Raw genomic sequence first — 27,660 nt, forward strand, 5'->3', positions numbered from 1 at the left:
AAGGGTTGGATTTGAGTTTTAGAATAATCACTCTGGCTGTTGCGAAAAGGATGGGCCCAGAGGGAGGGAAGGCAGGAGGCTGGCAGAGTGCAAAGAAGAGCTGCTGTGTGCATGGCTGGAGACTGAGAGGAACAAGGGCAAACATTGCCCACCCCTTCCCAGAGACCCACAGTGCAAATGGTGACTGCCCAACACCAGCACTGTGGCCCTGGGGATGAGAGTCTGAGGTCAGGTGTGGAGATTCATTGCAGCCCTCAGGCCCATGGAGGCCCAGGGGAAATGACACATCCAATCCCTCCCTACCCTCTGGGTATGCCCCGGCATCCCTCTCCCAGCCAGTTTCCTCTGACCCAAGGTCATCCTTGCAGCTGGTGAAGACACACAACCTGCTGACCACCAGGAACTATATCTTTGGATACCACCCCCATGGTATCATGGGCCTGGGTGCCTTCTGCAACTTCAGCACAGAGGCCACAGAAGTGAGCAAGAAGTTCCCAGGCATACGGCCTTACCTGGCTACACTGGCAGGCAACTTCCGAATGCCTGTGTTGAGGGAGTACCTGATGTCTGGAGGTGAGAATCCACCCTCTCTGCTCCTGCTGGGCACTGTTGTCAAGGCCTGAGCCTCTCCATTGGGCAGGGTGACACAGGGAGCCAACACACCATTCCTTGGTGCTGGGCCTGCATTGGGAGATGCAACCTGCTTCAGACATGGTGGGTCAGGGCTGAGGAGGAGGGCTGTCCATATGGTCTTCAGAATTCAACTCGGATAACATCTTCCCTAGGAGGCCTTCTTTGACCCCCTTTTCTGGGGACCCCCAGCCCTTGTGTTGCCTTTTGTACAACCTGATTGTTGTCCATGGCAGTGTAATTGTCCACCTGCCTGAGACCTCCCACCAGACTGATGCATTGGGATCCCCAACACCTCGCACCGACTTGGCAGAATTAGGGCCCAGGGAACGTTTGCCAAATGCATGAGTTCCCAAAACAACCTTGTATCATTAGCTGCATTTTATAGATGAGGAAACTGAGGCTCAGAAAAATGAATAGCTTACACAGAACCAGACAACTCCAAAGGGGCTGGGCTAGGTCTGGGGCCCAAGTCCAGGGTTCTTTATGTTTTATACCTGACTGTGTGCCGGGGATGGGGAGTGGATCCATGGGCAACCCTGACTGTTGCGTCCTTCCCTCCCCTCAGGTATCTGCCCTGTCAGCCGGGACACCATAGACTATTTGCTTTCAAAGAATGGGAGTGGCAATGCTATCATCATCGTGGTGGGGGGTGCGGCTGAGTCTCTGAGCTCCATGCCTGGCAAGAATGCAGTCACCCTGCGGAACCGCAAGGGCTTTGTGAAACTGGCCCTGCGTCATGGGTGAGTGCCTCCCTACACACACACACACCCCTCCAGTGCCCCTCAGCCCAGGGCAGCAGACTCCTTGGCCCCTGAAGACAGGACCCAGACCCCAGGAAGGCATGGAAGGGAGTCAGTCATTCTGTTAGGGAGGGGATGTTGGAGCCCAGACTGCACAGTGTGGGCCAAGTTTGCCCATGTGTGTCTGGGTGGGCACAGATGCAACCTGTGGCCTGTGGGCCCTTGCAGGTGGGCCGAGAGTCCAGGCTTATATGCAGGACTGGACCACCTGGGGCCAGAATATATCATTTTGCTGGGAGACCAGGAGGTCAGGAAGGAGGGTGGTGTGGAATGTGGCTGGGGGACAGCAGCTGTTTTCTCTGTCCCCTGGGGACCTTACCTCAGCCTTTGGAAGAAGAGGCTGCCCTGCAGGCTCAGCCCTGGGCCAGCCCCTGGGGACACATTCATATTGGACCCAGTCCCTGCCTTCAGGGAGCACCAAGGGTGGGGGAGGGTAGAGGGATGGACAGTGACAACACAGTGTGCTGAGACTGTGAAACAATGGTGAGTCCAGGGCTGAGAGAGGCCTGGTTTGGTGGGGGGACCGAGAGAACTTCCTGGCAGAGGGAGGCCCTGCAGGAAGAGGTGGAAAACAGGCATTCCAGAGCAGGGCGCTCAGCCTTCCCTTTGCCTGGGGGACCCAGAGCTCTGATATGCTCCCCAGTCACTAGCAGTGGGGCAGAAGGCCCATCAGAACCTGGTAGGGATCATGTGAACTTGGGACACCCAGGTAATTCTGGTACACCCAGTTGGGGGAGGGGGATGCTTGGCCAGTGTCCAGGGCCTCTAGGCTGACATAGAAACTGAAGCTAGTAAGTAGGGTATGACAACCCTGGCCTCTCCCTTCCAGAGCCGACCTGGTTCCCATCTACTCCTTTGGAGAGAATGAAGTGTACAAGCAGGTGATCTTCGAGGAGGGCTCCTGGGGCCGATGGGTCCAGAAGAAGTTCCAGAAATACATTGGTTTCGCCCCATGCATCTTCCATGGTCGAGGCCTCTTCTCCTCCGACACCTGGGGGCTGGTGCCCTACTCCAAGCCCATCACCACTGTTGGTAAGCCCCTAGCCTGCAGACCAAGGGCTGTCCTGAACACAGGGTGCCACACAGCTAATCAGCAGTAGAGACGGGATTCCAGTGCAGGCCACCTGGCTCTGATGGCCATGCCCTTAGCCATGAGGACTTTGAAGTGTTGGGTGCTGATATTGGTCAGGAGGGGTAGTAGTAGGAGTCGGGGAATTGAGCCTATGGGATGAACCAAGCTCTGTGATAGGTGAGGAAAGAAAATCTGCAGTCTCTGGGTTTGCAGCACCCACTAGTCTATCAGGGAAGACTATTGCAGCAAAGACTAGTGGGGGAATGTGATGAGGATGCGCAGGTGCTCTAGGGAGTCATAGCGGACCCCAGGGAGGAGGTAACTCTTGCACTGCTAACTGATAGGAATTATCTAGCAAAATAGAGGAGGAAGAGAATTTTTATCAGAAACAATAGCCTACGTGAAGTTCAGAAGCAAGATTGTGTAGTTTTTTTGAAGAACAGAAAGAAAAACATTAATATGACTGCAGCATAGACCTGTCAGAAGAGTGGAAAACACTGGTTGCACTTGGCCCTCGTCTGTGTTGTTTTGGGTGTATTTGGGACCATTTAGAGGATTCTAAAGAATTACCTATTGTAGATGTGTGTGTGCATGTTAATGGATCCCCCAGGAGCACATGGGCCCTTGGCAGTGGACTTGAGGGGTCAAAGCTCACACAGATCCTTTGCGTTCCTAGGCCAGGTGTCCTGCCTTGTACTTTTAGGTAGAGACAAAGCAACAGGGAGGCAGCAGGAACATTTCCATGCACAGGTGTGGCTGGGGAGGGGCTGGGTCCTGTGGGCAATGTGAAGGAATTTGCTCTTCACCTTGAGAATGGAGAGCTACCAGAGAGTGTTTGGGAGGGGAAGTTCAGATTTGCATTTAAAAATGATCCTTGGAGCTGCTGGATGGAAGATGGGTTAGAAAAATGGAAGCCACGAGACCAGCCCAGAGGCTGTTTTGGTAGCCAGTGGCTTGGACCAAGGGAGTAGCAGTGGAGATGGAAGAGATGTGCATGATTTAGGAAAAATTTCAGAAATAGCATTGGCAGGACATAGGAATGGATTGGGTATGGAGATGCAGCAGGATAAGAAAATAAAGCAACGCACAGATCATAAATGCTGGTCTACTCCCTCCTCTCCTGCCCTTAACCACACTTTTTATTTTTTTATTTTTTATTTTTGAGACAGGGTCTCATTCTGTCATCCAGGCTGGAGTGCAGCGGCGCAATCTCGGCTCACTGTAACCTCTGCCTCCTAGTCTCAAGCGATCCTCCCACCTCAGCCTCCTGAGTAGCTGGGACTACAGGTGTGCACCACCACACCCAGCTAATTTTTTGTATTTTTTTTTTGGTAGAGACGATTTTCACCATGTTACCCAGGCTGGTCTTGAACTCATGAGCTCAAGCAATCTGCGGGTCTTTGTCTCTCACAGTGCTGGAATTACAGGCGTGAGCCACCACGCCTGGCCTACACTTTTTAAAGCATGTCACATTCCTTGCAGAATCCTTAGAAAACCCCTATGAGGAAGAATCCCCATGTGACAGATGAGGAAACTGAGGCTCAGAGAGGCAGGAATGGCTTGCCCAGAGCAGAGCAAAAGCAAAGATGTTTACCTGATCCCCTGACTCTCATAGACCCTCCTAGCAGAATGCAGTGGGTTCAACCAGTCTTGATCCCATCTGCAGCTTAGCACCTGGTGGCCTCGGGTGGGTCCCTTCACATGCCCCTGGGCCTCAGTCTTTTCATCTGTAATAGGGGACAACCAGAGATGCAGCACATAAAGCATTTGGCACAGTTCCTTCCACATGGCGGGCCCACAGCCCAGTGTCACCGCCTTCAGCATCATGGTGGATGCCCAGGGGAAGGGTGTTGACTAACCAGAAGCCTCTGCCCTGTCCCTGCAGTGGGAGAGCCCATCACCATCCCCAAGCTGGAGCACCCAACCCAGCAAGACATCGACCTGTACCACACCATGTACATGGAGGCCCTGGTGAAGCTCTTTGACAAGCACAAGACCAAGTTCGGCCTCCCGGAGACTGAGGTCCTGGAGGTGAACTGAGCCAGCCTTCGGGGCCAACTCCCTGGAGGAACCAGCTGCAAATCACTTTTTTGTTCTGTAAATTTGGAAGTGTCATGGGTGTCTGTGGGTTATTTAAAAGAAATTATAACAATTTTGCTAAACCATTACAATGTTAGGTCTTTTTTAAGAAGGAAAAAGTCAGTATTTCAAGTTCTTTCACTTCCAGCTTGCCCTGTTCTAGGTGGTGGCTAAATCTGGGCCTAATCTGGGTGGCTCAGCTAACCTCTCTTCTTCCCTTCCTGAAGTGACAGAGGAAACTCAGTCTTCTTGGGGAAGAAGGATTGCCATTAGTGACTTGGACCAGTTAGATGATTCACTTTTTGCCCCTAGGGATGAGAGGCGAAAGCCACTTCTCATACAAGCCCCTCTATTGCCACTACCCCACGCTCGTCTAGTCCTGAAACTGCAGGACCAGTTTCTCTGCCAAGGGGAGGAGTTGGAGAGCACAGTTGCCCCGTTGTGTGAGGGCAGTAGTAGGCATCTGGAATGCTCCAGTTTGATCTCCCTTCTGCCACCCCCACCTCACCCCTAGTCACTCATATCGGAGCCTGGACTGGCCTCCAGGATGAGGATGGGGGTGGCAATGACACCCTGCAGGGGAAAGGACTGCCCCCCATGCACCATTGCAGGGAGGATGCCGCCACCATGATCTAGGTGGAGTAACTGGTTTTTCTTGAGTGGCTGATGACATGGATGCAGCACAGACTCAGCCTTGGCCTGGAGCACATGCTTACTGGTGGCCTCAGTTTACCTTCCCCAGATCCTAGATTCTGGATGTGAGGAAGAGGTCCCTCTTCAGAAGGGGCCTGGCCTTCTGAGCAGCAGATTAGTTCCAAAGCAGGTGGCCCCCGAACCCAAGCCTCACTTTTCTGTGCCTTCCTGAGGGGGTTGGGCCGGGGAGGAAACCCAACTCTCTCCTGTGTGTTCTGTTATCTCTTGATGAGATCATTGCACCATGTCAGACTTTTGTATATGCCTTGAAAATAAATGAAAGTGAGAATCCTCTATGAGTTATTGCTGGGGCTGCATCTGCATCTGCTGCTGACACCTGGGGAAGACTGGGTCCCCAGCTGGCTGCCCTCTGAGCCCTCTAGCCCCTTGCACCTTTGGCCCACATGACCCTGCCATGGTGTGTAAGTTACCTGTCACTGTGTAACAAACTACTTCAGAGCTCAATGGCTTCCAACAGCATCTGTTGTCTCCCAGTTCCAAGTCACGATTTGAGGCTTGGCTTGGTCCTCCACTCAGGGTTTCTCACAGGGCTGCAGTTGTCTTGGAGCCGGGCTGAGGAAGGATCCACTCCCAAGGCCATTCCTGCAGTTGTTCGCAGGATTGACTTCCTCACTGGCTGTTGACAGAGGCCACTTTCAGTTCCTTGCCACATGGGCCTTTCCATGGGGTAGCTCACGGCACAGCAGCTTACTTAGCAAGAAGAGCCAGTGAGTGGAGTGAAGTGTGCGAGCAAGACGGAAGTCCCAGGCCCTTATAACCTAACCTGGGAAGTGATATCCTGTCACTTTTGCCATATTCTGTTCATTAAATGAACATTGCTCGGTCCAGCTCCCACTGGAGGGGAGGGGATTACACCAGGGAATGGATGCCAGGGGGCAGGGGTCATTGGGAGCCACATGGTGCCTACCACGTGGTAAAGGGCTCCTGTCCAGCTGGAGGGCCCTTGGGTGGCTGAGCTGGAAGGCTCCTTATGGGTCACTCAAGCCGTGTTCCCTGCCCCTGGCCTCAGCTCTACCAAAAAGGCAGAGGCCTGGCCTGCTGTCACTCTAGTGATTACAAGATGCCACCTCTTTTCTAGTTCCTTTCTGTTCAGTGAGTACTAAACACCTGGGAACCCTTCCTAGCCGAGACCAAAGGACCTTGTTCTAACTTCCTTACTGCCAGAACTGTCCTGCCTGTCCTTGCTGTTCATCCCCCTCAGGGTCAACTCCTCTGTGCCAGAAACTGTGAGAGAGCTACTTGGGAGCAGAGACAAACATTGGGAACAGCTGAAGATACGCAGGGCGGCCAGAGCTGTGCCAGAAGCCCCAACCCGCCCGGGGGTGCGTCACTGAGGAAAGAACGCCTGAGCTGGGCCTTGAAGGGCGGCTGAGAGTCGCCAGGAAAGGAAGGCAGTGAAGGGCAGAGCAGTAGGGGAAGGATAGGGAGGCCTGATTGGAAAACCATTGCCGGTTTGAAAGATGGAGGAGGCAGAGACAGCAGTGGGGCTTAGCTTGGAAGGGTGGGGAGCTGGTGTCTCCAGAGTTTCTATGTGGGCAGAAAGGCAGAGCAGTGAGAGGAGTGCTGGGAGGGGACAACAGAGACTGGCTTCTAGCGCCAGGCAGGCCTCAGGCTAGAGTGCTCAGGTCAGAGGACAGCCATTTCCTTTTGGATGGGGGAAAGGCCTTTTTTCTGATGAGGGTCTCAGCATCACCCCAGCCCTAGCCTGAGGCTGACCCAAGGCTGGACTGCAACCTCAGTCTCTGGCTTCAAGTCAAGCCCTGGCCCTAACTAAGGCTACTCCACCAAGGTAGGCTGTTATTCTCAAGCACTGCTTTTTGTGAAGAGTGAGCACCTTCTGTGCACTGGGGAACTCCGCCATCTGCCTAAGGAGAACAGGGACAATAACTGGGTCCCAAATCCCAGACAGATGCCCTCAGTGGCCTGATCAGAGCTGAGACCACCCTGGTCTTAAGCTGTGCATAGGGCAGGGGGAACTCTGATAGGTTCTGTGAACATTGCCTTGGGATGGGAGTTGTTACCTTGGGAGAAGGAACCGGAACCGCCTTTCCCCCGAAGACCACCTGCCCTTGGGTGTAGTGGTGAGGGCAGCCCTTTGAGACTGAAGATGGTCAGTTCCATGATTCTGTCTGTGGTTCCCAGATACAGCCACAAGGGGGCACTGAAGATGGCTCTCAGGCATAGGCCACACTGCGACTTAGGCTTGCTTTCCACATTTTCACATCTCTCCAGCTCCTTACCCAGGCTAAAAGCTAGGGTGTTTCACAGATAAAGATATTTATTAGGTCAAATTGGCTTATCACGTTGTTCAAATATCCTCTTTCTTTGTTGGTCTTCTGCCTAATTGTTCTATCCATTATTCAGAGCAGGGTATTGAATTCTCCAGCTGTTGTTATTGATTGATGTCTCCCTCCAGTTCTGTCAGTTCTTGCTTCATGTGTTTTGGGACTCTGCCGTTACCTGCATGCGTGTTTATAACATGTTTATATTATGTCTTCCTGATGAATCCACCCTTTATCATTATAAAATGCTGCTCTTTGTAGTAACAGTTTCTGTCTCTAAGTTTACTGTGTATAACCTACATTGGTACAGCGACCCCAACGCTCTTTTGTTCCTATTTGTATGACATGTCTTTTCTATCCTTTCCCTTTCAACTTATTTGTGTCTTTGAATATAAAGTGTGTTGTAGACATAATAGTGTTGGATATTTTTTATATCCACATTTCTACTCTTTGCCATATGATTGTTTAGTCTCTTTACATTTAATATAATTATAAGGTGGGATTTACATCTGTCATTTTGCTGTTTGTTTTCTGTGTGTCTTATTTTTTTTATTCCTCTCTCTTTCCATTCCTGCCTTCTTGTGTGTTAGACAACTGTTTTCTAATATACTATTTTAATTATCTTCTCGTTTCTGTATATTTTTGAGTTATTTTCTTAGTGGTTGGTTGACACTTTAGTCCAGATTAATACAAATTAAGATTAACATCTTAATTTCTCCATCATTTGGGCAGGGTAGCTTGAGAGAAAAGAGGGGCAGGCCATATGAGAATGGTGTAGTGGGTTGAATAGTGGCCCACACAATATGTCCACATCCTAATCCCTTGAACCTGTGAATGTAGTCTTATTTGGAAAAAAGGGCCTTTGCAGATAAAATTAAGTTAAAGATTTCAAGATGAGGTAATACTGAATATCTAGGTGGGACCCAAATTCAATGATAGGTGTTCTTAGAAGAACAGGCCAGGCGCAGTGGCTCATCGCTACAATCCCAACGCTTTGGGAGGCTGAGGCAGGAGAATTGCTCAATCCCAGGAGTTCAAGTCCAGCCTGGCCAACATGACAAAGCCCCGTCTCTACTAAAAATACAAAAATTAGCCAGGCGTGGTGGTGCACACCTGTAGTCCCAGCTACTTGGGAGGCTGAGGCACAAGAATTGTTTGAATCCAGCTGGGCGCAGTGGCTTACGCCTGTAATCCCAGCACTTTGGGAGGCTGAGGTGGGCAGATCACCTAAGGTCGAGAGTTCCAGACCAGCCTGACCAACATGGAGAAACCCCGTCTCTACTAAAAAATACAAAATTAGCTGGGGTGGTGGTGCATGCCTGTAATCCCAGCTACTCGGGAGGCTGAGGCAGGAGAATCACTTGAACCCGCTTGAACCTTGGAGGTTGCAGTGAGCCAAGATCACGCCATTGCACTCCAGCCTGGGCAACGAGAGCAAAAGTCCGTCTAAAAAAAAAAAAAAAACAATCGTTTGAACCCGGGAGGTGGAGGTTGCAGTGAGTGGAGATTATGCCACTGCACTCCAGCCCGGGCAACAGAGCAATACTCTGTCTCAAAAAAAAAAAAAAAAAAAAATGGAGGCAGAGATTGGGAGTTGTGTAGGCATAAGGCAAGGAACACCTGGAGCCACCAGAATCTGGAAGGGGCATTGAAGGATTCTCTCCTCGAGCCTTCTGAGAGAGCACAGCCTTTGATTTTGGACTTCTGGACTCCAGAACTGTGAGAGAATAAATTTCTGTTTTAAGCCACCCAGTTTGTGTCTTAAATTAATACAGTGACTTTATTTATACCGCCTGATAGAGAAGTTGGACCAGAGGATGACAACCTCTAGTCTTCTCACAAATCAAATATTTCACTTTTGTTTCCATGGGGTGGACTGCAAGTTTGGAAGGCACTCTTCCCTAGTACTTATGAGAGGGTGGAATATTTTCCCATTTAAAGAGTTATAATGGGATTATGAGGAGGAGAAAAGTGGGGACATCCCCGACCCCCTGCTTCCACCACCATTTTTACAGCAAACGCATGCTTCATATATTTATTTCAAACTTCTTTTTCCTATTCCTGTTTCCCTTCCTTGCAAACTCTTTTTCAAAATATTTTTTACCACTTTCCGTTTAGGGAGTTTTGTTTCATATGTTTTCATCTAATTTTTTAAATCATACATACACATAATTTTATTTCTTATGTTTTTTATGTATCATTAAATCACACTAACATACATCTTAAAAAGTTTCTTCTCTGAAGTATCAAATGATTTTTGAGATTTATATTTACTTTTGATGAAAACTAATATGTCAAAGTATTTTTCTTCTATTAAACATGAACAGTATATTTTTTCATTCAATGTATATGATATAAAAATATATTCCAAAAAAGTATGACTTCGCTATATAAATGTATTGAAAATATATGCAGTAACACTATTTCATTAGAGGCAGTAAAATGTAGGATTAACAACACTGGAGTTAGACTGCTTTAGAATCCCAGCTCGAAACTCAGAACATGTGACCTTGGGCAAGTAACATGACTGCCTTCACTTTCTAATCTCATAGCACTGTTGTGCCGATACACAAAAACTGCTTGTAACAATGCCTGGCACAATCCAAGCACTCAACAAATTATTGTTTTTTAAAATCTAAGCTTTAGGGAGTTGAGCCTGATCTCTCTCTCCTGCTACAGAACTCCACTGTGGTAGCCCCTCTTGAATAAAGTCTGCCCTACTGTTTTTTTTTTTTTTTTTTTTTTTTGAGACAGAGTTTCGCTCTCGTTGCCCATGCTGGAGTGCAATGGTGTGATCTTGGCTCAGCACAACTTCCACCTCCCGGGTTCAAGTGATTCTCCTGCCTCAGCCTGACGAGTAGCTAGGATTACAGGCACATGCCACTACGCCTGGCTAATTTTGTATTTTTAGCAGAGACAGGGTTTCTCCATGTTGGTCAGGCTGGTCTCGAACTCCCAACCTCAGGCAATCCGCCTGCCTTGGCCTCCCAAAGTGCTGGGATTACAGGCGTGAGCCACCACACCTGGCCCCTACTGTTCTTAAATAAACAAATGAATCTAAGCTTTATGAGCAAAATATTAGGATAAAAGTAAAATAAATAATTTTCATTTTGTTTCTGTGAAATAGATTACAATGAACATTACACGATTTTTAAATAATTTTTTAGAAACAATCTCATAAAAATTTTCAAGTACAATATAAATAATTTTTTTCCTAAACTATTTGAGAGTAAGTTGTGGACATGATAACTCATCACTCTCAACAAACAATGTTATTTTTTTTCTTTTTTTGAGAGAGGGTCTTGTGCTGTCACCCAGGCTAGAGTGCAACGGCATGATCATAGCTCACTGCAGCCTCCAGCTCCTGGGCTCAAGTGATCCTCCCAGCTCAGTCTCCCAAGTAGCTGGGATTACAGGCATGTGCCACCACGCCTGGCCAATTGTTTTTTATTTTTAATGGAGACGACGTCTCTCTCTTTCTTTTTTTTTTTTTTTTTTGAGACAGAGTCTCGCTCTGCTGCCCAGGCTGGAGTGCAGTGGTGCAATCTCGGCTCACTGCAAGCTCTGCCTCCTGTGCTCACACCATTCTCCTGCCTCAGCCTCCTGAGTAGCTGGGACTACAGGCACCCGCCACCGTGCCCGGCTAATTTTTTGTATTTTTAGTAGAGATGGGGTTTCACCATGGTCTCGATCTCCTGAACTTGTGATCCACCCGCCTCGGCCTCCCAAAGTGCTGGGATTACAGGCGTGAGCCACCATGCCCGGCCCGACGTCTCTCTCTTTCTAGCGGGTCTTGAACTCCTGAGCTCAAGCAATCCTCCTGCCTTGGCCTCCCAAAGTGCTGAGATTACAGGCGTAAGCTACCATGCATGGCCAAGAATGTTATCCTATATAACTACAATGAAACCATGAAGACCAAGAAATTAATATAAAAACATTACTACGATCTAATTCTCAGGCCCTATTCAAATTTCACCATTTGTCTTAATAGTGTCCATTCTGGCAAAAGGATCAAGTTCAGAGTCACATATTATTTCGATCTTCTTTTATCTGAAACAGATACTCAGTCTTTCCTTGACCATCGTGACTGACAATCTTGAAGATGATGAGCTGGGTACTCTTAGAATGCCATTCAGTTTTGTTTTGCCTATTGTTTCCTTATGATTGGTTCAGGTTATTTATCTTTGGCAGAAACATCACAGATGTCGCCCGGCCAGCTGCCCTGTCCGGGAGGTGAGGGGCGCCTCTGCCAGGCCGCCCCTACTGGGAAGTGAGGAGCCCCTCTGCCCGGCCAGCCGCTCCGTCCGGGAGGGAGGTGGGGGGGTCAGCCCCCCGCCTGGCCAGCCGCCCCATCCGGGAGGGAGGTGGGGGGGTTAGCCCCCCGCCTGGCCAGCCGCCCCGTCCGGGAGGTGAGGGGCGCATCTGCCCGGCCGCCCCTACTGGGAAGTGAGGAGCCCCTCTGCCCAGCCAGCCGCCCCGTCCGGGAGGGAGGTGAGGGGTTCAGCCCCCCGCCCGGCCAGCCGCCCCGTCCGGGAGGGAGGTGGGGGTATCAGCCCCCCGTCCGGCCAGCCGCCCTGTCCGGGAGGTGAGGGGCGCCTCTGCCTGGCTGCCCCTACTGGGAAGTGAGGAGCCCCCCCGCCCGGCCAGCCGCCCCGTCTGGGAGGGAGATGGGGGGTCAGCCCCCCGCCCGGCCAGCCGCCCCATCCGGGAGGGAGGTGGGGGGTCAGCCCCCCGCCCGGCCAGCCGCCCCGTCCGGGAGGGAGGTGGGGGGTCACCCCCCCGCCTGGCCAGCCGCCCCATCCGGGAGGTGAGGGGCGCCTCTGCCTGGCCGCCCCTACTGGGAAGTGAGGAGCCCCTCTGCCCGGCCACCACCCCGTCTGGGAGGTGTACCCAACAGCTCATTGAGAACGGGCCATGATGACAATGGCGGTTTTGTGGAATGGAAAGGGGGGAAAGGTGGGGAAAAGATTGAGAAATCGGATGGTTGCCGTGTCTGTGTAGAAAGAGGTAGACATGGGAGACTTTTCATTTTGTTCTGTACTAAGAAAAATTCTTCTGCCTTGGGATCCTGTTGATCTGTGACCTTACCCCCAAACCTGTGCTCTCTGAAACATGTGCTGTATCCACTCAGGGTTGAATGGATTAAGGGCGGTGCAAGATGTGCTTTGTTAAACAGATGCTTGAAGGCAGCATGCTCGTTAAGAGTCATCAAGAGTCATCACCACTCCCTAATCTCAAGTACCCAGGGACACAAACACTGTGGAAGGCCGCAGGGCCCTCTGCCTAGGAAAACCAGAGACCTTTGTTCACTTGTTTATCTGCTGACCTTCCCTCCACTATTGTCCTATGACCCTGCCAAATCCCGCTCTGTGAGAAACACCCAAGAATGATCAATAAAAAAAAAATAAATAAATAAATAAATAAAAAAAAAAAAAAAAAGAAACATCACAGATGTGATGATGGGCTCTCCTCATCACATCCTATCAGGAAGCAGATAATTTGAATTTGTCATATTACTGATGATGGTCATGTTGATTACTCTTTTTTTTTTTTTTTTTGAGACACAGCCTCGCTCTATTGCCCAGGCTGGAGTGCAGTGGTGCAATCTCGGCTCACTGCAAACTCCGCCTCCCAGGTTCACACCATTCTTCTGCCTCAGCCACCAGAGTAGAGTAGCTGGGACTACAGGCTCCCGCCACCACACCTGGCTAATATTTTTGTATTTTTAGTAGAGACGGGGTTTCACCGTGTTAGCCAGAATGGACACGATCTCCTGACCTCGTGATCCGCCCGCCTTGGCCTCCCAAAGTGCTGGGATTACAGGCGTGAGCCACCGCGCCTGGCCTCATTGATCACTTTTAAGATGGTGACTTGCCACACTTTTCCACTGTAAAGTTACTCTTTTTTTGGTAGTTTGAGACTTTACAAATATCTCCTTTCTTACTAAACATTTATTATAAAGACTTATGGATCCTATTTTATTCAATGGGTTATAAGCTATTCTAACATTTATTCTGATGCTCAAACTGCCCCAGTTTTGGACAGTGAGAGCCCCTTCGAACTGGCTTCTGTGTCCCTTTGATGTCATTTGTCCCATCATTTTTCTGAGGACTTCCTTACTTTCTGGCACAACTGGATGCCCCAGGATCATCTTTTGCTTTTTTTCTGGCCTAATCCTGGAATCAGCCACTTCTCCAAAGAGTCTTGATTCCTCCTAGTGGAGGACGGTATCTACAAACCAAGATCTGGCCAGTTTTAATTTACGGATAACAGGGTTCATCCTAGTTCTCTCCCTTCTCATATTTATAACTAACTAGTCCTAAATAGTGTATTCTAATGAATGCAGAAGCTATGATGTGGGTGACAAAGTCCTGCCCTGAGGACCTGGGTTCACACCATCAATTTGCCCTAAGAACCATGTGACGGGTCATTTTAATTTCTGATCCTTTTTTTAGGCATCCGTAAAACTGAGACAATAATACCCCCTTCAGCCAGCCTCGGTGGCTTATACCTGTAATCTCAGAACTCTGGGAGGCTGAGGTGGGTGGAGCACCTGAGGTGAGGAGTTTGAGACCAGCCTGGCCAACATGGTAAAGCCCCATCTCTACAAAAATTACCTGAGCATGGTGGCTAACACCTGTAGTCCCAGCTTCTTGGGAAGGAGAATTGCTTGAACTTGGGAGGTGGAGGTTGCAGTGAGCTGAGATCGTGCCACTGCACTCCAGCCTGGGTGAAAGAGTGAGACTCTGTCTCAAAAAATAAAATAAAACAAATAAATAATACCTACTTCACAGGATCCTGTGGGGATTGACCAGAGTAATGTATGTAAAACACTTAGCAAATGTTAGTTCCCTCTAGGTCCTAGGGAAACCTGTAGACTCATAGAGGGGAATTGATTTGTCTAAAATCATGCAATGAATAAGCTAAAGGTTCAGACTGGTCTCCAGATGCTTACCCCTGGCATGGAGTCTTTCAGCAACACCGCTTTGCATCCAGGGTGTACCTTCTCAGAAACTCTGTGATGCTATGCCTGCCTGGGGAGTGGCTCACCAGTCAAAGAATCAGCCTAACAGGGAAATCAGACATCCCTTGAGCGCCTTTATTACCAGGAACTCAGCACATTTTTGTCCTAACTGTCCTCAAACTCAATGAAGAAATGTCACAATTTATCATCACCATTTTCACTGCTTTGCCCACCCCCGAATCTACTCAACACAGCAGCCAGAGTGACATTTCTGAAGCATAAATGAGAGCATGTAACTCCCCTGCTTAAACCCCTTAATAGTTGTCCATGAGCCTCAAAGAAATCCAAACTCCACTGTGGCCTACAATGCCCGGCAGGACCTGGACCTGCCAGCATCTCCAGCCTCATTCTATGCCGTCAGGGCTGGATTAGGACTTCAGAAGCTCTAAGCACCAAAGGATAGTGCTGCTTCTACTGTATAAAATTACAAATAAGGGCCAGGTGCAGTGGCGCACACCTGTAATCTCAGCATTTGGGAAGGCCAAGGCAGACAGATCACTTGAGCCCAGGAGTTCGAGACCAACCTGGGTAACATAGCAAAAGCCATCTCTACAAACAATACAAAAATTAGCCAGGTGTGGCAGTGCGCTGTAGTCTCAGCTATTTGGGAGGATCGACTGAGCCTGGGAGGAGGTTGAGGCTGCAGTGAATCATGATCACACCACTGTACTCAAGACTGGGTGACAGAGCAAGACCCTGTCTCAAAAATAAATAAATAAATAAATAAAATTACCAGTAAGAACAACACTAAACTGTTAAAGAAACTGAAGGTGGTCTTTGGTTTGGTTTTGGTTTTGAAATACCAATTTCTTTCAAAAGTGTTTTCCTCTTCCTCCTTGGCACCAGCTGGCCTTCTCTTTGAGTTGCTGCAATGCTCCATATAGTCCTTCACAGGCTGTTCCTCCTGTTCCTTTATCCAACAGCTTCCCCTGCCCTCACTAGCCTCCTTTGTCCAGTTAACTCCTACTCATCTTTCAGACCTCACTGCAAACATCAGTTCCCAAGGAAAGTTTTCTCTGGACAACTCTCGGTATATCAGCTCCCTGGGTTAGATGTGCTTATTTCCCATATGTGTTACTCTCACTGGCCTGCACATTCACAAGCTCCTGTGTTCACACTGGCACCTTTACAGTCAGTGGCAGTGGGAAAACCACTGGAACTGAGGAAAGAGCATTCGTCTTGGGGACAAAAGGCCCAACTCTTTGTCTTAGCTTTGCTACAAACTTTGTGTGACCTTAGCAAGCTCATTTCCCCTCTCTGGGGGCCGTGTCTAGTCGGGAGGAATGGAGGCCCCCATGTGATCCAAACATTCACTTACTCAAGTATTTGTCCATTCATTCATTGACTTCATTCATTCAGCCATTTGCTCAATGACGCTATGGAGCCTGTCTTCTGTGTTGGGATGCTGGGGACTCAGAGAAATCAAAAGCAGAGGTTCACAGCAGAGTGGGAGGGACAAATGTAGACTGCTCAATATATGACTAGGCACACAGTTACACATACTGAAGAGAGGTCAGACAGCTGCTGTAGAAGCCCAGAGGAGGTAGCAGTTCGTTCAGACCTGGGAAGCCTTTTTTGAGAAAATGACCTTGCCGAATTGGGAAAGGAGAAGGGAAAATGCTGTCTAGGCACCTGCCTTTCAGGGTTCTTGGGTATGTGCAGTTTCTTTGGGGAACTGCCTTTTTCTTTTACAATTCTCACCTGCTTTCTGCAAGCATCTCACTCTTCTAGTCCTGCCCCTTCAAAGCTACCCCTCCCCAAAGGCTGCCTGAGCCATCTTTCTAAGTGCTTTCTGTTGCCCATGATGAAACTCATGTTCTTCGGCCTGGTAGTCAGGTTCTTCTCACCCGGCCCTAGCTTCCTCTTCCAATCTTTTTGCCTGTTGCTCTCCCATGCAGCCTTTGTTTCAGCCATGTTAGACTCCGCTGCTGCCACTTCCTCTACCCCTGTGCCTTTGCTCATGCTGTTCCTCCTGCATAGAATACTCTCCTCTCCTAGGAAGCCTTCCTGGACAACACATGACAGTTAGCAACTTTCTCTTAGTGCTTCCACTGTACTTTATACATCATCTCGATTATTGTACTTACCACTTTGTACCAAATGAGCTGCGATCTCCTTTCAGTTAGGGATTCTATGTGCATCATTTTCTGAAACGTAGTGCCCAGGCTGGACACCTGGCAAAGGTCTGATGGGTGTTTGACTAGACAAGTAAATGAATGGAAGAAAGAGGGCTCTGTTGAAAGGAAGGGGATAGATTTAACTCAATACAGTTTGAGACACTGAAAGACCCATCTGCCCTATCTTGCTCTTGTTTACCCAATGCATCAGGCCCATGAGGTGGGAGGAGGAAGTGGAGGCAAATGGATTGGGGTAGGCTTAGTTTTTGGCCCTGGAAACTGAATGTTTGATTTAAATACCCAACATGGTACTAATTAGCTGTTAAAACACTAGCTATTCCCGAGCCAAACAGATCTAAACACCTATTGTTCATCTACTAAACTCCCAATCATCCTTTATAACTTTGGTGAAGCCTGCTCTGACCTTGCCCACCAGCTCCTGAAGAGTTGGTCACTCTTACCACTTGACCTTGGACCCCTTTTATCATTGCATATATATTGCATTTGGCCACCTTATAATCTATGTTCTCTAAACTTGGATATATGTTTCTCTGGGGGATATATAGCACTATGTAAATATTATAATAATTTAATTCTGTGATTTAAAATATTTTTATGTTGAAACAATCAGCCATATTATGAAACAGGATCCCAATAATAAAAGAGTTTTTAGGGCCGGGCGCGGTGACTCATGCCTGTAATCTGAGCACTTTGGGAGGCTGAGGTGGGTGGATCATTTGAGGTCAGGAGTTCAAGACCACCCTGACCAACATGGTGAAATCCTGTCTCTACTAAAAATACAAAAAAACTTAGCTGGGTGTGGTGGTGCATGCCTGTAGTCCCAGCTACTTGGGAGGCTGAGGCAGGAGAATCACTTGAACCTGGGAGGCAGAGGTAGCAGTGAGCTGAGATCGCACCACTGCACTCCAGCCTGAGTCACAGAGAGAGACTCTGTCTCAAAAACAAGAAAGAAAAGTTTTTAGAATGAAATAGGACATATGAAAATAATGACAGTATTTATTAAAAATGTACTATCTCCCAGACAGTGTGTTAAATGCTTTACATTATCTTGAATACTTTGCAAGCAGCAGGCTTTCGAGTTCTTCCCAATGCCCCTAGGGATGAGAGTTCTAGTTCTCCTAATGTTTTCGGCATTTGGGAAAAGTGGGAGAAGGGTTGTTTACTTGAGCTCTGCATTTCCAGAACCCAGTAGCTAGCCTGTGCAAAGGTGAACCTCAGTAAAGGCTTGTGGAAAGAATAGATACTGCTCTCTGCTGGAATGTCCTTTCCTCCCTCTCTCCTGACTTGGTGAACTCTTATTGGCCCTTCAATACCCTGTTTCAATGTCACCTCCACTGTGAAATCTGACTCTCAACTATTTTCTCTGGCTCCCACTGCCTTTGGGCTTCCCTCAGACCCAGCAGTGAGTAACTGGATGATCACTCTTTGTTTGTTTTTGATATGGGGTCTCAGTCTGTTGCCCAAGCTGGAGTACAGTGGCATGATCTTGACTCACTGCAGCCTCAACCTCCCCAGGCTCAGGTAATCCTCCCACCTCAGCCTCCTCAGTAGCTGGGACTATAGGTGAAAACGACATGCTGGGCTAATTTTTGTATTTTTGTAGAGACAAGGTTTTGCCATGTTGCCCAGGCTGGTCCCAAATTCTTGGGCTCAAGCAAGAATTGTGATAATGTGTGTGCCATGTTGCCCAGGCTGGTCCCAAATTCTTGGGCTCAAGCAAGAATTGTGATAATGTGTTATGGCAGCCTCAGAAAACTAATACAGCTTAGAAACAGAAATGTGTTTTCTGTGAAATTCCCCCAGATCTTGGCACCACATGAGTTCAATCAGATAATATTTGGGATTTCCCAGTGACTCCTTTCTCAACAAACACCTGATCAAGCGACTCCTTTCTCAACAAACACCTGACCACACGCCCCAGGCTCCAGCCATGAGGAACCACTCAATGTGTCAGAATAGGAGACAGTGTGACATCTTTGTGATCCAGCTCTGAGAAAAGATCCAAGGTGTTTTTCAGGCGTCTGAACACCCTGGAAAGATAGTATGCTTACATTTTGTTTAAAAAATTTAAAATGCAACTACTATATGCCAGGTCCTGTGTGGGCACTTTACATATGTTGATTTACTTTAATCCCTACAGCAATCCTATTACTATTTTAAAGCTGAGAGAGGGGAAGTGACTTGCCTTGGGATACATAGCTCAAAGGTGGCTGAGCCAAGATTCCAAAGTGCCTGATTCCTATTGTGTCTGACTCTAAAACACTATGTTCTTTCTGCTATGTTCATCCAGGTGGTGGAAAAATTCAGTCTAGGAGTAAAAAAAGGAAGATCAATATCCTGCAGAATGACTCATGCTATTCATTATAGAAGCAATTGCTGGAGATGCTATCATTGTGGATCACGGAAGTCTTCATGGAAGAGGTGGCATTTGGGCTGGGCCTTCACTGCAAAAAAAAAAAAAAAAAAAAATTTCCTGATTCTCTGTCAGGCACTGGGGATCCAGAGATGAATCAGACAAGGTCCTTTTGCTTGAAGAATTCACAGTATTTTGTGTGTGTGTGGGAAGGAGGGTGGCTGCTTACATGTGTTAAAAGACAATGTGGCCAGGCCCGGTGGCTCATGCCTGTAATCCCAACACTTTGGGAGCCCGAGACTGGAGGATCGCTTGAGCCTGGGAGTTTGAGACTAGTCTGGGAAATATGGCCAGAACCCCATCTTTACAAAAGAATTTTAAAATTAGCTGGGCCTGGTGGCATGTGCCTGTATTCCTAGCTACTTAGGAGGGTGAGGTGGGAGGATCACTTGAGCCCAGGAGGTCGAGGCTGCAATGAGCCGTGATTTTGCCACTGCACTCCAGCCCGGGCGAAAGAATGAGGCACTGTTAAAAAAATTAATAGAATAATCCAGACCCACGGTAGGGTCAAAATTCCTAACTCAAGGTCCCAGAGAGGCTCAGAGAAGCCTTTTGGAAGAAGGGACTCCTGCCCCAGCTAAGACTGATGGATAAGTAGCAAAGGCTTTCTGGGGACACAGCACAAACAGCCCACCTGAAGCGGTGAATCGGCGTCCTGGGTGCCTGGCACACCTTGTAGCTCAGCTTACTAGCTAGTGGAGTGAGAGAAGGGGCGTGTACTTGTCGGTTGGAGCTGGTCATGAAAGAGCTCGTGGGACTGCCCGACGGTTCACAGGTCCCAGTACATCCTGCGTGGTGACTCTCTGCTGAACCATAAAGCATTCCTTTTCAATCCCTGCACGCTCACGCCGGGAAAAGACTGCACAAGGGGCCTGCCAAGGCAGACAAGCGATCGCCACCCAGCTGGCTTCCGAGGGTCCCCGCCCTCCACCGGAGGCCTGTTACCACGGCAACCAGTGAGGGCGGAAGTGGCTCAGAAGACCGATACTCCCTAATCAGGTGACTCTCCCGCCTCCTGCACGTGACACCGGAGCCCAGAAGCGCGCTCTACCTAATCAAGACCCCACCCCTCTTTCCCTTTACTGACAATTGACAGCGACCTCGTGCAATGGCCCTTCCGCCTCCACCAGGAGACTCTGCCCGTTGGTAGTGAATGAACCAATTAGACTGGGAAAAAAAGAAGCAACGCCCCAGGTTTCACTCCGGCTTGACAGACGCAATTGAGGCCATCCTTGAGTCCCTCCGCCCCCAAGTCCAGTAATGCCAGCGATGGACAGGCCTTCTACCCAATAGCACGCCCCATTTCTGCCGTTGGGTCCCGCCTCCTTGAGGGCTAAGCCAATGAGCGCTCCGGGTCTCGGCGGGGTGGAGGGGTTGCACTGCGGTAATATGGCTCTTCCTTAGCCAGCGGCAGCAGCGGCGGCAGCGGCGGCGGCTACTGTCTGGACTGAGCAGTAGTGCCTCTCGGGTGGCGGGTTTCTAGGCTGCAGGGGCTTGGCAGGTGGTGGCAAGGGGGCGGCGGCGGATGCCGGAAGCGCGCCCGCCCCGCCGCTTGGCGGCCCCTGGATCGAGATGAGCGCCTCCGCGTCGGTCGGGGGCCAGGTCCCCCAGCCATCCCCGGGCCCGGCCGCTGCTCTGCCTCCCGGTTCTGCCGCGCGGGCCCTGCATGTGGAGCTGCCGTCTCAGCAGGTAAGCCCGCGCGGCTCGCAGCACTCGGGAGGGACCCGGGCAGGCCCGCGTGGAGAGCTTGCTGGCTCCGGGCTGACCCCGCGAGCCGGGACACCCAGAGCAGGGACCCGGAGGGCTCGCGGGACTGAGGAAGACTGTCAGGAGGTTTGTGCGGGGAGGGGTCCAGTGATGGCCGAACCTCCGGGAGATCCCGGAGTCCTAGGAGAATCCCGTTACAGGAGATGGGCTTGTTGAGGGACAAGCAGCCAGCCAGCTCAAGTCCCTGGGGCCCCGGCCCGAGGCCGCCTCCCCCAACGCAGGGAGCCGGGGATTCCCCCGCGCAGACCCTCTCCCTCGTTCCGCCCAGGAAGGGACCCGGGGAACCCCCTGTGTCCCACGGGCCATAGCGAAAGCACTTTTCCTTTCTTTCCCCACCTGGCCATCCCCGCTTACGGAGAAACCAGTTTGTACTCTTCGTGCAAGAGCCCTGGAGGAGACTTTAGGGTGTCTACCATTTGCTTTAATCTCCCCTGATTATTAAGTATTCGGCCTCTTTAGAGAAATGTATTCAAGATTTGGGGGTTTCCTTCCTAATTCTCCGAGTCCCAAGGAACGCATCTTAATAATTAGGAGGACTTTTTCCTTCTTCATTCGCTTCAGTGAGTCTCTGTGGAAGGAGGATTTGATGTATATATTCATGTGTTCCTCCATCCTTTAGGAAGGGCTTTGAGGACTTCTTGGCTCTGCGTTGTAGGAAGATAAGAAGGGGGAAACACTGACTTTGGAGATCTGACAAAACTCTTTGTTTCACTCACATATCTGTAGAGTACTTCCCTCCTTATATCGGTTGCCTTCCTTCTGTCCCCCAAGGGGAGATTTTGCAGGAATCTTAGCATTAAAGAGACCTAAAGAATACCTTTCACCCTCTCCCTTTATTCCTCCTGCCAAGAAGAGGATCTAGAGAAACTGTCATTTATTGAGAACTTACCGTGTTGGATTTGTGCAAAGGGCTCAGTGGCCATTAGTTCACTGAATTTTCACAACTCTGTGAGATAGCTGTTTTTATTACCCCCATTTGGCAGTTGAGGAAACTGAGGCTTGTCCAGAGCCTTCCAGTTAGTAAGTGGTGGGGCTGGGTTGCAGAATCCAGCGTCTGACTCTGCAGCCATGCACGTGCTTGAGACTTGGGCAGCCTTCCTCCACCACCTTTACACAGGACAGAGTGAGTTCTTTCATACACCCCTTCAACTTTCCATCAGCTACCAGTGGGACTTAGGAAGGATTCAGAAAGAGGAAGGGAGAGGTTGTGGGGGAGAGAGCTGAAAAGTGAAATGGATTTGAGTGCAGTAAAGGAGGCGGAGGCTAAAGGGAAGAGAAGAGTTGGAGATAATAACCACTGTGGTTGCCTTTGAATAGGCAGGCAGAAGAGCTTACAGTAGCAACGGCTTTTTGTGTGACTACTACCGAAGCGGATTGAAAAGATACCATGTGCCCTGGTTTTGTGATGCTGTTGGCAGGGAATTTCTGAATAGTGGGAGTTTGAGGGTAGTGGGGGTCTGGATTGTGTTGTGAGATACTGGGAGAGGGTAGAAGTCTGGCTAGGGAGGGAGACACGTCTCTGGAGTGAGCATCAATGTGAGTTTTTGTATGTGTGGGAGGTAGAGTGTGAGAGTGGTTACTGGAAGAGGGAATAGGGAGCACCGTTAGAAACACCCTGGAGAAGTCCTAAGGAGTTCAGGGGCCAAGAAGGTTTTAGTTTGGGGGAGCTTCGAGAGTGTGTGGGATTAGGAAAGAGAAAGCATCATTTACTTCATGGAGCCTATTCTCTGATAACAGTTCACAGTTTAACACTGGGAAAACTAATGCAAACAAACTGTTGATGGAATAATTTCAGCCTCATTTGTTAGTGTTTGTGAAATTTTTGGATTGGTGCCGAGGGATATATAGTGGCTTAAGCGTACAGCTGAATGCTATATGAGTGCCGAGTATGCTATTTACATCTTTCTGGGGGTGTCATCCTTGAATTCTTGGAAGGCAGCCTATATAACAAAGCACTTTTACTTTTGCAGTTGACATCAATTTATCTTTTGGGGTCAAAATGCTCAGATTTTTAGTGTATAAATAATATCAAAATTTTGTTGAAGGTTTGTCTGTATATAGTAAAGTGCACAGATTATCAGTATTCAGTTGATGAATTGTCACCAAGGGAACAGTTTATGTAAGTACTACCCAGATTAACAAATACAAAATTTTGGCTGGGCGCAGTGGCTCACACCTGTAATCCTAGCACTTTTGGAGGCTGAGGTGGGGGGATCACTTGAGGCCAGAAGTTCGAGACCAGCCTGGCCAACGTGCCAAAACCCTGTCTCTACTAAAAGTACAAAAAAAAAGAAAAAAAAAAAGCCAGATGTGGTGGCGCACACTTGTAATCCCAGCTACTTAGGAGGCTGAGGCAAGAGAATTGCTTGAACCTGGGAGGCGCAGGTTGCAGTAAGCCGAGATTGCGCCACTGCACTCCAGCCTGGGTGACAGAGTGAGACTCTATCTAAAAACAAACAAACAAACAAACAAAAAACCCCCCAAAAACCCCAAAATTATTAACATCCTGGAAGTCCTCCTATGTTCTGTTCCATCTCTGTTTTTCCTTTTTCTCTAAAGGAACCACTTTTCTGATTTCTAATGTAAAAGATCAGTTTTTGCCTGTTCTTGAGCTTTATATAAATGGAGTTGTGCAAAATGTATTTTTTTGTGTCTGATTTCTTTTACTCGGTATTTTTTGTGAGAGTCATGGAGTATCTGTGTATGTCTAATTTTTTTTTAAGTATTACTTTGTTGTCTTTTTTTGCTTTTACAAAATTTCAAAGGTTTAGATAAATTGGAATGTCAGTTGTTAACTTTCCTTTAAATAATACTTTCAAAACCATACATTTTAATACATCCCATACTAGTTGGCAAGGTATCAATTTTTTTTTTTTTTTTTTTTGAGATGGAGTCTAGCTCTGTTGCCCAGGCTGGAGTGCAGTGGCGCGATCTTGGCTTATTGCAACCTCTGCCTCCTGGGTTCAAGCGATTCTCCTGCCTCAGCCTCCCAAGTAGCTGGGATTACAAGCACCTGCCACCACACCCAGCTAATTTTTGTATTTTTAGTAGAGACGGGGTTTCATTGTGTTGGCCAGGCTGGTCTGGAACCCCTGTCCTTGTGATCCTCCCACCTCGGCCTCCCAAAGTGCTAGAATTACAAGTGTGAGCCATTGCGCCCGGCTGGTATCGATATTTCTAAACAAATAAACAAGCCCGGTTGGTTTAGGATTTTTATGATCAAGTTATCTCAAAACATAGATTCAGTGGCTCCCAACCTTCTTCTAAGATGGGGTTTGTCAACTTTGGGACTGTTGACATTTTGGAGTGAAGATGGGCTGTTACATGTTTAGCCACATCCCAAGATATCAGCAGCACCTCCCCAGTCCTGACAATCAAAAATGAGTTCAGACATGGCCAATTGTTTCTTAGGGGGCAAAATTACCCCTAGTTGAGAACCACCTTACTAAGGTGTGTTTTCATTTTAGGATAGAGAGTATCCTTGTTATTATTGACTCATTTATTTCAATCTTCATTAAGTCCTGTTGATTCTAGAAGTGGCTGTAATGTTTAAAAAGTTAACACTGCAAACACCTGAACTTTTCCATGTATGAGTACTAACTGTAGTCCATATCCGCCCCTTGACTGTGTCAGATGGGACTACTACTTAATTTTGTCTCCTTTTGCTTCTGTGTGATCTTACTTTACTGTAATTTGAGCAAGAACTAGTGACACTTTTTTTTTACACTTTTTTTTTGTTTTGTTTTTGATTTTTGAGACAGTTTTACTCTGGTCACCCAGGCTGGAATGCAGTGGTGCGATCTCCTCTCACTGCAACCTGCCCCTCCCGGGTTCAAGCAATCCTCCCACCTCAGCCTTCCGCATAGCTGGGACCACAGGCTGTGCCACCATGCCCAGCTAATTTTTGTATTTTTGGTAGAGATGGGGTTTCACCATGTTGGCAGGCTGGTCTTGAACTCCTGGCCTCAGGTGATCCGCCTGCCTTGGCCTCCCAAAGTGCTGGGACTACAGGTGTGAACCACCGTGCCTGGCCCAAAAACAAACTATTTTTTAGAAAGTTTTATTTCTATTTTTGGCCGAGCGCGGTGGCTCATGCCTATAATACCAGCACTTTGGGAGGCCGAGGCAGGCTGATCACTTGAGGTCAGGAGTTTGAGATCAGCCTGGCCAACATGGTGAAACCCTGTCTCTACTAAAAATAGAAAAATGAGCCAGGTGTGGTGGCAGGTGCCTGTAATCCCAGCTATTCGGAGGCTGAGGCAGGAGAATTGCTTGAACCTGGGAGGCAGAGGTTGCAGTGAGCTGAGATGGCGCCATTGTACTCCGACCTGGGCGACAAGAGCGAAACTGTCTAAAAAAAAATATATTTCGTTTTTTTATTTTTATTTTTTTTAGAGACAAGATCTTGCTCTGTTGCCCAGCCTGGAGTGCAGTTGGCTGACTGAGGCCTCAACCTCCTGGGATCAAGTGATTATCTTGCCTCAGCCTCCCTAGTATCTAGGACTACAGGCATGTGCCACCATACCCAGTTAATTTTTTTAAGTTTTTCATAGAGATGGGGTCTTGCTGTGTTGCCCAGGCTAGTCTCAAACTCCTGGCCTCAAGAAATCCTCCCGCCTTGACCTCCCAAAGTGTTGGGATTATAGGCATAAGCCACTACGCCCAGTCAGAAAATTTTATACTTATAGAAAAATTGAGAAGATAGTACAGAAAGTTCCCATATACTCTATACCTAGTTTCACTTATTCTTTTTTTTTTTTTTTTGAGACGGAGTCTCACTCTGTCACCCAGGCTGGAGTGGAGTGGTGCGATCTCCGCTCACCGCAACCTCCACCTTTCAGGTTCAAGCGATTCTCCTGCCTCAGCCTCCTGAGTACCTGGGATTACAGGCATACACCACTGTTCCTGGCTAATTTTTGTATTTTTGGTAGAGATGAGGTTTTGCCATGTTGGCCAGGCTGGTCTTGAACTCCTGAGCTCAGGTGATCCACCTGCCTTGGCCTCCCAAAGTGCTGGGATTACAGGCATGAGCCACCGCACCCGGCCTCACTTATTCTTAACATCTGCCTTGACATATGGTACATTTGTTAGAATTAATGAATCAATATTTATATATTATTGACTAAAAAAGTCCATAGTTCATTTAGATTTTCTTAGTTCTGAACAACTGTGGCCAGGCCTGGTGAGTCATGCCTGTAACCCCAGCACTTTGGGAGGGTGAGGCAGGAGGATTGCTTGAGCCTGGGATGTCAAGGCTGCAGTGAGCCCCGATTGCACCACTGCACTCCAGCCTGGAAGACTGTGATTAAATGTGATTAACTATATGTACAACATAAAATTTGCTGTTTAAATAATTTTTAAGTATACAATATAGTGGCATTAAAAACATACTTAATGTTATACAACCATCATCACTGTATATTTCCAGAATGTTTATATCATCCCAAACAGAAAACAACTCCCCATTCTCGCCTCCTACCAGCCCCTGGTAAATTCTGTTCTACTTTCTGTCTCTATGAACTTCACTATTCTGGGTACCTCATATAAGTGGCATTATACAGTATTTGTCCTTTTATGTTTGGCTTATTTCACTTTGCAATGTTTTCAAGGTTCATCCATGTTGCAGGGTATGTTAGAATTTCATTCCTTTTTAAAGGCAGATGGTATTCCGTTGTATGTATATACTACATTTTGTTTATTCATTCATCTCTTGATGGGTCCTTTGTTTGTTTACTTGTTTGTTTTGAGACGGGGTCTCACTCTGTTGCCCAGGCTAAAGTGCAGTGGCATGATCATGGCTCACTGCAGCCTTGACTTCCTGGGGTCAAGTGATCCTCCCACCTCAGCAACCCTGCAAGTAGCTGAGACTACAGTGGCATGTGCCTCCATGCCCAGCTAATTTGAAAATTTTTTGTAAAAATGAGTCTCACTCTGGTCTCAAACTCTTGGGCTCAAGTGATCCTCCTGCCTTGGCCAACCAAAGCAGTGTTGAGATTACAGCATGAGCCACCACGCCCAGCCAACCCTTAGTTTTTACCTGATGTCCTTCTTCCGTGCCAGGATCCTGTCTGGATACCACATTGTATTTAGTTGTCCTGTCTCTTGCCTCCTCTTAGCTGTGGCAGTTCCTCAGACTTTCCTTGTTTTTGATGGCCTTGACAGTTTTGAGTACTGGTCAGGTGTTTTGTAGGATGCCACTCTTGTGGAATTAGTCTGATGTTTTTTCTTATGATTAGACTAGGGTGGTGGTGTTTTGGGAGCAAGACTTAAGAGGTAAAGTGCCATTTTCATATATTACTTACATATTATTAACATGATTTATCACTGTTTTTTTTTTTTTTTTGAGACAGAGTTTCGCTCTTGTTGCCCAGGCTGGAGTGCAATGGCACAATCTCAGCTCACTGCAACCTCTACCTCTCAGGTTCAAGCAATTCTTCTGCCTCAACCTCCTGAGTAGCTGGGATTACAGGCACCCGCCACCATGCCCAGCTAATTCTTCTATTTTCAGTAGAGATGGGGTTTCACCATGTTGGCCAGGCTGTTCTTGAACTCCTGACCTCAGGTGATCCACCCACCTTGGCCTCCCAAAGTGCTGGTATTACAGGCATGAGCCACCATGCCTGGCTGATTTATCACTGTTGATTCTAACTTTTATCATCACCAGCTGTGGTAGCATATGATAGGAAAGGCAAACTAGCTGTTTTCTCCTATTACACTGTTATACTATCAGCATAACCC

The 27,660-nt window shown here is 48.2% G+C and overlaps 2 protein-coding genes and 1 long non-coding RNA gene across 6 annotated transcripts in view; 2 read left to right on the top strand and 1 right to left on the bottom strand.

Annotated features, from left to right (window-relative positions):
• The window catches only part of DGAT2 (diacylglycerol O-acyltransferase 2), a 33,018-nt gene extending 27,447 nt beyond the window's left edge, over positions 1-5,571 (top strand). For both annotated transcript variants that reach the window (XM_004051835.4, XM_055356833.2), the window contains exons 5-8: positions 369-573; positions 1,199-1,373; positions 2,263-2,465; positions 4,391-5,571. In XM_004051835.4, the coding sequence (XP_004051883.1) occupies positions 369-573; positions 1,199-1,373; positions 2,263-2,465; positions 4,391-4,545 (738 nt within the window). In that variant the 3' untranslated portion in view covers positions 4,546-5,571. The remainder of the gene's footprint in view (positions 1-368; positions 574-1,198; positions 1,374-2,262; positions 2,466-4,390) is intronic.
• Positions 5,572-7,558: 1,987 nt separating this feature from the next.
• Positions 7,559-20,124, bottom strand: LOC101125392 (uncharacterized). The gene is made up of 4 exons (XR_002007902.4): positions 19,790-20,124; positions 16,692-16,837; positions 14,536-14,646; positions 7,559-7,758 (listed from the first exon to the last, which is right to left on the bottom strand). It is a non-coding gene; the product is annotated as an uncharacterized lncRNA (long non-coding RNA).
• A 54-nt stretch (positions 20,125-20,178) lies between these two features.
• UVRAG (UV radiation resistance associated) overlaps positions 20,179-27,660 on the top strand; it is a 328,574-nt gene continuing 321,092 nt past the window's right edge. Inside the window, exon 1 of one of the 3 annotated variants that reach the window (XM_004051837.5) lies at positions 20,179-20,844. In XM_004051837.5, the coding sequence (XP_004051885.1) occupies positions 20,728-20,844 (117 nt within the window). In that variant the 5' untranslated portion in view covers positions 20,179-20,727. The remainder of the gene's footprint in view (positions 20,845-27,660) is intronic. The other 2 variants (XM_055356832.2, XM_055356831.2) reach the window with 2 other exon arrangements.

This window comes from Gorilla gorilla, chromosome 9 (genome assembly GCF_029281585.2).
Source record: "Gorilla gorilla gorilla isolate KB3781 chromosome 9, NHGRI_mGorGor1-v2.1_pri, whole genome shotgun sequence".
NCBI lineage: Eukaryota > Metazoa > Chordata > Mammalia > Primates > Hominidae > Gorilla > Gorilla gorilla.